This window comes from Oncorhynchus clarkii, unplaced genomic scaffold (assembly GCF_045791955.1).
Source record: "Oncorhynchus clarkii lewisi isolate Uvic-CL-2024 unplaced genomic scaffold, UVic_Ocla_1.0 unplaced_contig_3652_pilon_pilon, whole genome shotgun sequence".
NCBI classification, from domain to species: domain Eukaryota; kingdom Metazoa; phylum Chordata; class Actinopteri; order Salmoniformes; family Salmonidae; genus Oncorhynchus; species Oncorhynchus clarkii.
Genome location: NW_027258380.1, coordinates 24,439 through 35,000, shown reverse-complemented (window position 1 = coordinate 35,000; position 10,562 = coordinate 24,439). Strand labels below are relative to the sequence as shown.

At 44.2% G+C, this 10,562-nt stretch overlaps 1 protein-coding gene across 1 annotated transcript in view; it reads left to right on the top strand.

The window, feature by feature from the left end:
- LOC139396829 (ryanodine receptor 2-like) overlaps window positions 1–10,562 on the top strand; it is a gene marked incomplete at its 3' end in the record, with an annotated part of 75,233 nt that overhangs the window by 45,075 nt on the left and 19,596 nt on the right. The window contains exons 14-16 of the mRNA XM_071143746.1: window positions 2,154–2,272; window positions 3,663–3,796; window positions 8,948–9,189. Coding sequence (XP_070999847.1) covers window positions 2,154–2,272; window positions 3,663–3,796; window positions 8,948–9,189 — 495 coding nt within the window. The remainder of the gene's footprint in view (window positions 1–2,153; window positions 2,273–3,662; window positions 3,797–8,947; window positions 9,190–10,562) is intronic.

The following is a 10,562-nucleotide window of genomic DNA, read 5'->3' as shown; positions in this document are numbered from 1 at the left end:
GTTGGTGTTTACAACTCGTCTGGCATTCAGGGATCCTGTTTGTTGGTGTTGGTGTTTACAACTCGTCTGGCATTCAGGGATCCTGTTTGTTGGTGTTGGTGTTTACAACTCGTCTGGCATTCAGGGATCCTGTTTGTTGGTGTTGGTGTTTACAACTCGTCTGACATTCAGGGATCCTGTTTGTTGGTGTTGGTGTTTACAACTCGTCTGGCATTCAGGGATCCTGTTTGTGTTGGTGTTGGTGTTTACAACTCATCTGGCATTCAGGGATCCTGTTTGTTGGTGTTTACAACTCGTCTGGCATTCAGGGATCCTGTTTGTTGGTGTTGGTGTTTACAACTCGTCTGGCATTCAGGGATCCTGTTTGTTGGTGTTGGTGTTTATAACTGGTCTGGCGTTCAGGGATCCTGTTTGTTGGTGTTGGTGTTTACAACTCGTCTTGCATTCAGGGGTCCTGTTTGTTGGTGTTTATAACTCGTCTGGCATTCAGGGATCCTGTTTGTGTTGGTGTTGGTGTTTACAACTCATCTGGCATTCAGGGATCCTGTTTGTTGGTGTTGGTGTTTACAACTCGTCTGGCATTCAGGGATCCTGTTTGTTGGTGTTTACAACTCGTCTGGCATTCAGGGATCCTGTTTGTTGGTGTTGGTGTTTACAACTCGTCTGGCATTCAGGGATCCTGTTTGTTGGTGTTTACAACTCGTCTGGCATTCAGGGATCCTGTTTGTTGGTGTTTACAACTCGTCTGGCATTCAAGGATCATGTTTGTTGGTGTTGGTGTTTATAACTCATCTGGCATTCAGGGATCCTGTTTGTTGGTGTTGGTGTTTATAACTCATCTGGTATTCAGGGATCCTGTTTGTTGGTGTTGGTGTTTATAACTCATCTGGCATTCAGGGATCCTGTTTGTTGATGTTTATATCTCATCTGGCATTCAGGGATCCTGTTTGTTGGTGTTGGTGTTTATAACTCATCTGGCATTCGGGGATCCTGTTTGTTGGTGTTGGTGTTTATAACTCATCTGGCATTCAGGAATCCTGTTTGTTGGTGTTGGTGTTTATAACTCGTCTGGCATTCAGGGATCCTGTTTGTTGGTGTTTATAACTCATCTGGCATTCAGGGATCCTGTTTGTTGGTGTTTATAACTCATCTGGCATTCGGGGATCCTGTTTGTTGGTGTTTATATCTCATCTGGCATTCAGGGATCCTGTTTGTTGGTGTTTATAACTCGTCTGGCATTCAGGGATCCTGTTTGTTGGTGTTTATAACTCATCTGGCATTCAGGGATCCTGTTTGTTGGTGTTTATAACTCATCTGGCATTCAGGGATCCTGTTTGTTGGTGTTTATAACTCATCTGGCATTCAGGGATCCTGTTTGTTGGTGTTTATAACTCATCTGGCATTCAGGGATCCTGTTTGTTGGTGTTTATATCTCATCTGGCATTCAGGGATCCTGTTTGGTGGTGTTTATAACTCGTCTGGCATTCAGGGATCCTGTTTGTTGGTGTTTATAACTCATCTGGCATTCAGGGATCCTGTTTGTTGGTGTTTATAACTCATCTGGCATTCAGGGATCCTGTTTGTTGGTGTTTATAACTCGTCTGGCATTCAGGGATCCTGTTTGTTGGTGTTTATATCTCGTCTGGCATTCAGGGATCCTGTTTGTGTTGGTGTTTATATCTCGTCTGGCATTCAGGGATCCTGTTTGTTGGTGTTTATAACTCGTCTGGCATTCAGGGATCCTGTTTGTTGGTGTTTATAACTCATCTGGCATTCAGGGATCCTGTTTGTTGGTGTTTATATCTCGTCTGGCATTCAGGGATCCTGTTTGTTGGTGTTGGTGTTTATAATTCATCTGGCATTCAGGGATCCTGTTTGTTGGTGTTTATAACTCGTCTGGCATTCAGGGATCCTGTTTGTTGGTGTTTATAACTCGTCTGACATTCAGGGATCCTGTTTGTTGGTGTTTACAACTCGTCTGGCATTCAGGGATCATGTTTGTTGGTGTTTTGTAATTCCGTTCTCCATATGTCCTGGATGTCCTTCACTGTGTCCTGGTGGAGAGTCCTGAAGCTCTCATCATCATCAAGGGTTAGTTAGTTTAAGTTAGTAGGGTGTTGGTGTGATACTAACTCTGTGCTGGTTGTGTTCAGGTATCTTGGAGGTGCTTCACTGTGTCCTGGTGGAGAGTCCTGAAGCTCTGAACATCATCAAGGAGGGACACATCAAGTCAATCATCTCTCTGCTAGACAAACATGGACGCAACCACAAGGTGGGTAGAGACCACCTACCTATAAACCAGGTATTATAGATAACCACAAGGTGGTTAGAGGAGACCACCTACCTATAAACCAGGTATTATAGATAACCACAAGGTGGGTAGAGACTACCTACCTATAAACCAGGTATTATAGATAACCACAAGGTGGGTAGAGGAGACCACCTACCTATAAACCAGGTATTATAGATAACCACAAGGTGGGTAGAGGAGACCACCTACCTATAAACCAGGTATTATAGATAACCACAAGGTGGGTAGAGACCACCTACCTATAAACCAGGTATTATAGATAACCACAAGGTGGGTAGAGACCACCTACCTATAAACCAGGTATTATAGATAACCACAAGGTGGGTAGAGGAGACCACCTACCTATAAACCAGGTATTATAGATAACCACAAGGTGGGTAGAGGAGACCACCTACCTATAAACCAGGTATTATAGATAACCACAAGGTGGGTAGAGACCACCTACCTATAAACCAGGTATTATAGATAACCACAAGGTGGGTAGAGACCACCTACCTATAAACCAGGGATTATAGACAACCACAAGGTGGGTAGAGACCACCTACCTATAAACCAGGTATTATAGATAACCACAAGGTGGGTAGAGACCACCTACCTATAAACCAGGGATTATAGGTAACCAGCTCCTTATATACTATAGACATACAGAATGGATGATCACCTAGCTGAGTGATGGACCCACCTATTTAACAGAGATTATATACATAATGCACTATGAATTGTTTATTCATTATTTCTTTACAATGAATTGTGATGATAAATGTGTGAGCAACACCTTGCACCAGTGGGTCGGCTTCTACCATTCCACTCTTTCATGATATTTCATTTAATGTTTCAATATTTCAGAGACATAAGTCCTGTTATTGATTTTTAGAAGAGGTATTAGTTGGGATATGTTTATTTTTTCAGCTGATGAGTTGAGATCTGAAGCAATCGATCTAACTATGTAGCTGTATATCACAGATGTTCACGCAATACACAAGCGAACAACTTAAGCGCTCAATACCTTTAATAATTTAATGTTCCCCTTGTTTTTTTTACATGATTAGCTAATGGACCGACATTACTGAAAGGCTTGGTCATGTTGCCACGTCTAAATGATTGAAGAGTCCTGTACTTTCTCTCCAGTGAGTAGTGTTGGGTGAGCCTTAAGTAGAAAGGCCTGGTGTTCCATGTTTGACAATAGCAAAGCCATTCTACCACTCTGTAGATGTTTTATGTCCAATACCTCCTCCACTGTCAACAACATTAAGTTGCAGATTAGGCAATAATGTAGCCTACACTCTGAATGTTGTTGTTCCAACCAGCATCTGATCTGTATCATGGTCTGTTTTCTGTGTTAACCCAACAGGTTCTGGACGTGCTCTGTTCTCTGTGTGTCTGTCATGGTGTGGCCGTGCGGTCCAACCAACACCTGATCTGTGACAACCTGCTACCTGGCAGAGACCTGCTTCTACAGACACGACTTGTCAACCATGTCAGCAGGTACAGCCGCCTTCCTCCATCTCCCCTAACCCTAACTCTAACCCAAACCCCAACCCAAACCCTAACCCTAAACCTAACCCAAACCCTAACCCTAACCCAAACCCTAACCCTAACCCAAACCCAAACCCTAACCACAAGGTTAGGAGAGAGAGGTTGTTGTCCTGGCAGTGGGTCCAGGGTGATATGAGTGCTACGGGGCAGTAATCATTTAGACAAGTTACCTTGGCATTCTTGGGCACAGGGACTATGGTGGTCTGCTTGAAACATGATGGTGTTACAGACTGGGTCAGGGAGAGGTTTAAAATGTCAGTGAAAACACTTGCCAACTGGTCAGCGCATGCTCGCAGTACACGTCCTGGTAATCCGTCTGGCCATGTAGCCTTGTGAATGTTGACCTGTTTAAAGGTCTTACTCACATCGGCTACGGACAGCGTGATCACACAGTCATCCGGAATAGATGGTGCTCTCATGCATGGTTCAGTTTTGCTAGCCTCGAAGCGAGCATAGAAGATATTTCACTCATCTGGTAGGCTCTCGTCACTGGGAAGCTCGCGGCTGGGTTTCCCTTTGTGATACGTGATCGTTTGCAAACCCTGCCACATCCGACGACTGTTCTTATGTCAGAAGATAATTGGAGTGAGTTAGAAGATTTTATTTTAAAGAAACAACTATTTAATGTTAATTTGTAATACTCTGATAGTATGTTTTATTTTGATCCAAATGATATGGACCCTGATTTAGTTTTCATTGTTGGTTGGTTTATTTTTCAGGACAGATTCTTTATCCATCAAATGAGGTGGGAGGAGAACAAACACATTGTTTAAGATAATTTCAAAATAATATTTAAATTCAGTAAAAACAAAAGCAATACGTACAAAACATTATGAAATATTGTCACGCCCTGACCATAGTTTACTTTGTATTTTCTATGTTTTGATTGGTCAGGGTGTGATCTGAGTGGGCATTCTATGTTTCATGTCTTGTTTGTCTATTTCTATGTTCAGCCTGATATGGTTCTCAGTCAGAGGCAGGTGTTCGTCATTGTCTCTGATTGGGAACCATATTTAGGTAGCCTGGGTTTCACTGTGTGTTTGTGGGTGATTGTTCCTGTCTATGTGTTTTCACCAGATAGGCTGTTTAGGTTTTCGTTACGTTCATTACGTTCTTTATTTTGTAGTATTTGTATTGATTCGTGTTTTACGTTTGTTCATTAAAACATGGATCGCAATCTACACGCTGCATTTTGGTCCGACTCTCCTTCGTATGAAGACGAAACCCGTTACAGAATCACCCACCACCAACGGACCAAGCAGCGTGTCAACAGGCAGCAACAGCAGCGTAAAGAGGAATGGACATGGGAGGACGTTTTGGATGGCAAGGGCTGTTACACTTGGGAGGAGATACTGGCTGGAAGAGATCGCCTCCCATGGGAACAGGTGGAGGCACTTAGGAGAGCTGAGGCAGCCGGAGAGAGGAGCCGGCGATATGAGGGAACACGGCTGGCAAGGAAGCCCGAGAGGCAGCCCCAAAAATGTATTGGGGGGGGGGCTAACAGGGAGTATGGCTACGCCAGGTAGGAGACCTGCGCAAACTCCCTGTGCTTACCGGGGGGCTAGAGAGACCGGACAGGCACCGTGTTATGCAGTGGTGCGCACGGTGTCTCCAGTGCGGGTGCATAGCCCGGTGCGGTATATTCCAGCTCCGCGTGTCTGCCGGGCTAGATTGAGCATCGAGCCTAATGCCATGAAGCCGGCTCTACGCAGCTGGTCCCCAGTGCGTCTCCTTGGGCCGGCTTACATGGCACCAGCCTTGCGCTCGGTGTCTCCGGTTCGCCTGCATAGCCCAGTGCGGGCTATTCCACCTCTCCGCACTGGCAGGGCGACCGTGAGCATTCAACCAGGTAAGGTTGGGCAGGCTCGGTGCTCAAGAGCTCCAGTGCGCCTGCACGGTCCGGTTTTTCCAGTACCACCTCCACACCCCAGCCCTCCGGTAGCAGCTCCCCGCACCAGGCTTCCTGTGCGTGTCCTTGGCCCAGTACCACCAGTGCCAGCACCACGCATCAGGCCTACAGTGCGCCTCGCCTGTCCAGCGCTGTCGGAGCCCTCCTCCTCTCCAGCGCTGTCGGAGTCTCCCGCCTGTTTAGCGCTGTTAGAGCCTTCCTTCTCTACAGCGCTGCCGGAGTCTCCCGCCTGTTCAGAACTGCCAGTTAGCATAGAGCTGCCAGTTAGCATAGAGCTGCCAGTTAGCATAGAGCTGCCAGTTAGCATAGAGCTGCCAGTTAGCCAGAGCTGCCAGTCAGCATGGAGCAGCCAGTCAGCATGGAGCAGCCAGAGCTGCCAGTCAGCATGGAGCAGCCAGTCAGCATGGAGCAGCCAGAGCTACCAGTCATCATGGAGCAGCCAGTCAGCATGGAGCAGCCAGAGCTGCCAGTCGTCCAGACTCTTCCAGATCTGCCAGTCGTCCAGACTCTTCCAGATCTGCCAGTCGTCCAGACTCTTCCAGATCTGCCAGTCGTCCAGACTCTTCCAGATCTGCCAGTCGACCAGACTCTTCCAGATCTGCCAGTCGACCAGACTCTTCCAGATCTGCCAGTCGACCAGACTCTTCCAGATCTGCCAGTCGTCCAGACTCTTCCAGATCTGCCAGTCGTCCAGACTCTTCCAGATCTGCCAGTCGACCAGACTCTTCCAGATCTGCCAGTCGACCAGACTCTTCCAGATCTGCCAGTCGACCAGATTCTCCCAGATCCGCCAGTCGACCAGATTCTCCCAGATCCGCCAGTCGACCAGATTCTCCCAGATCCGCCAGTCGACCAGATTCTCCCAGATCCGCCAGTCGACCAGATTCTCCCAGATCCGCCAGTCGACCAGATTCTCCCAGATCTGCTAGTCGACCAGGATCTGCTGAAACCGCCAGCCAGCCAGGTTCTGGTAGTTTCTACTACCTGCCTGGGCTTCCTCTCAGTGCTGAGCTTCTTCTCAGTGCTGAGCTTCCTCTCAGTGCTGAGCTACCCATCTGTCCCGAGTTACCTCTGTCCCGAGCTGTCCCTCTGTCCCATGTTATCATTGTGGTGGGTAACCTATTTAGGGACGTTTAGGAGGGGGATTAAAACTGTCATGGAGTGGGGTCCACGTCCAGCGCCAGAGCCGCCACCGCGGACAGATGCCCACCCAGACCCTCCCCTATAGGTTCAGGTTTTGCGGCCGGAGTCCGCACCTTGGGGGGGGGGTACTGTCACGCCCTGACCATAGTTTACTTTGTATTTTCTATGTTTTGATTGGTCAGGGTGTGATCTGAGTGGGCATTCTATGTTTCATGTCTTGTTTGTCTATTTCTATGTTCAGCCTGATATGGTTCTCAGTCAGAGGCAGGTGTTCGTCATTGTCTCTGATTGGGAACCATATTTAGGTAGCCTGGGTTTCACTGTGTGTTTGTGGGTGATTGTTCCTGTCTATGTGTTTTCACCAGATAGGCTGTTTAGGTTTTCGTTACGTTCATTACGTTCTTTATTTTGTAGTATTTGTATTGATTCGTGTTTTACGTTTGTTCATTAAAACATGGATCGCAATCTACACGCTGCATTTTGGTCCGACTCTCCTTCGTATGAAGACGAAACCCGTTACAAATATTGAAAATGCGTCTCGATATGTTAGGTTTATGTTTATCTTGTTTGTATACAGTGGCAAGGAAAAGTATGTGAACCCTTTGGAAATATCTGGATTTCTGCATAAATTGGGTCATAAAATTTGATCTGATCTTCATCTAGGTCACAACAATAGACAACCACAGTCTGATTTAAACTAATAACACACAAACAATTATATGTTTTCATGTCTTTATGGAACACAGCGTGTAAACATTCACAGTGCAGGGTGGGAAAAGTATGTGAACCCTTGGATTTAATAACTGGTTGACCCTCCTTTGGCAGCAATAACCTCAACCAAACATTTTCTGTAGTTGAGGATCAGACCTGCACAACGGTCAGGAGGAATTTTGGACCGTTCCTCTTTACATAACTCTTTCAGTTCAGCAATATTCTTGGGATGTCTTGTGTGAACTGCTCTCTTGAGGTCCTGCCACAGCATCTCAATCTGGTTGAGGTCAGGACTCTTGACTGGGCAAGATGTTTTTTCTTCTGTTGAAGCCATTCTGTTGTTGATTTACTTCTGTGTTTTGGGTCTTTGTCCTGTTTCATCACCCAACTTATGTTGAGCTTATATTGGCGAACAGATAGCCTTACATTCTCCTGTAAAATGTCTCGATAAACTTGGGAATTAATTTTTCCATTGATGATAGCAAGCTGTCCAGGCTTTGAGGCAGCAAAGCAGCCCTAAACCATGATGCTCCCTCCACCAGACTTTACAGTTCGGATGAGGTTTTGATGTTGGTGTGCTGTGACTTTTTTTCTCCACCGTGTGTGTTCCTTCCAAAAGACTCATCTGTAGTTCCATCTGTCCACAGAATATTTTGCCAGTAGCGCTGTGGAACATCCAGGTGCTCTTCTGCAAACTTCAGACGTGCAGCAATGTTTTTTTTTGGACAGTGGCTTCTTCCGTGGTGTCCTCCCTCCCATTAGTGTTTTACTCATCAACAGAGATGTTAGCATGTTCCAGAGATTTCTGTAAGTCTTTAGCTGACACTCTAGGATTCTTCTTAACCTCATTGAGCAATCTGCGCTGTGCTCTTGCAGTCATCTATGCAGGACGGCCAATCCTAGGGAGAGTAGCAACAGTGCTGAACTTTCTCCATTTATAGACAATTTGTCTTACTCTGGCTTGATGAACATCAAGGTTCTTAGAGATACTTTTGTAACCCTTTCCAGCTTTATGAAAGTCAACAATTCTTAATCGTAGGTCTTCTGAGGTCTCTTTTGTTTGAAGTATGGTTAACATTTTGAGAGTTTTTTATACTTCTAGGCAGCTCTAACCAACATCTCCAATCTCGTCTCACTGATTGGACTCCAGCTTAGTTGACTCCTGACTCCAATTAGCTTTTGGAGAAGTCATTAGACTAGGGGGGTTCACATACTTTTTACAACCTACACTGTGATGTTTAAATTATGTATTCAATATAGACAAGAAAAACAACATTGTTCCAGTATTGAACTTTAACCGACATTAACCCCTTGTTATCCTTCTTCCCACATGGCAGCATGAGGCCTAACATCTTCCTGGGTGTGAGTGAAGGCTCTGCCCAGTACAGGAAGTGGTATTATGAGCTGATGGTGGACCAGGTGTTACCCTTCGTTACGGCCGAAGCCACACATCTCAGAGTGGGCTGGGCCACCACGGACGGCTACCAACCCTACCCTGGGGGAGGAGAGGGCTGGGGAGGAAACGGGCTCGGTGACGACCTGTACTCCTACGGCTTCGATGGCTTGCACCTGTGGTCAGGTGAGATGGCTAGTCTATTATATTCACCTGTGGTCAGGTTAGATAGTTACTATATTATATTCACCTGTAGTCAGGTTAGATAGTTGCTATATTATATTCACCTGTAGTCAGGTTAGATAGTTACTATATTATATTCACCTGTAGTCAGGTTAGATAGTTACTATATTATATTCACCTGTAGTCAGGTTAGATAGTTCGATAGTTATTATATTATATTCACCTGTAGTCAGGTTAGATAGTTAGATAGTTATTATATTATATTCACCTGTAGTCAGGTTAGATAGTTAGATAGTTATTATATTATATTCACCTGTAGTCAGGTTAGATAGTTAGATAGTTACTATATTATATTCACCTGTAGTCAGGTTAGATAGTTACTATATTATATTCACCTGTAGTCAGGTTAGATAGCTACTATATTATATTCACCTGTAGTCAGGTTAGATAGTTAGATAGTTACTATATTATATTCACCTGTAGTCAGGTTAGATAGTTACTATATTATATTCACCTGTAGTCAGGTTAGATAGTTACTATATTATATTCACCTGTAGTCAGGTTAGATAGTTACTATATTATATTCACCTGTAGTCAGGTTAGATAGTTACTATATTATATTCACCTGTAGTCAGGTTAGATAGTTACTATATTATATTCACCTGTAGTCAGGTTATATAGCTAGTCTATTATATTCACCTGTAGTCAGGTTAGATAGCTAGTCTATTATATTCACCTGTAGTCAGGTTAGATAGTTACTATATTATATTCACCTGTAGTCAGGTTAGATAGTTACTATATTATATTCACCTGTAGTCAGGTTAGATAGTTACTATATTATATTCACCTGTAGTCAGGTTAGATAGTTACTATATTATATTCACCTGTAGTCAGGTTAGATAGCTACTATATTATATTCACCTGTAGTCAGGTTAGATAGTTAGATAGTTACTATATTATATTCACCTGTAGTCAGGTTATATAGTTACTATATTATATTCACCTGTAGTCAGGTTAGATAGTTACTATATTATATTCACCTGTAGTCAGGTTAGATAGTTACTATATTATATTCACCTGTAGTCAGGTTAGATAGTTACTATATTATATTCACCTGTAGTCAGGTTAGATAGTTACTATAGTATATTCACCTGTAGTCAGGTTAGATAGTTACTATATTATATTCACCTGTAGTGAGGTTAGATAGTTACTATAGTATATTCACCCGTAGTCAGGTTAGATAGTTACTATATTATATTCACCTGTAGTCAGGTTAGAAAGTTAGATAGTTACTATATTATATTCACCTGTAGTCAGGTTAGATAGTTACTATATTATATTCACCTGTAGTCAGGTTAGTTAGTTAGATAGTTACT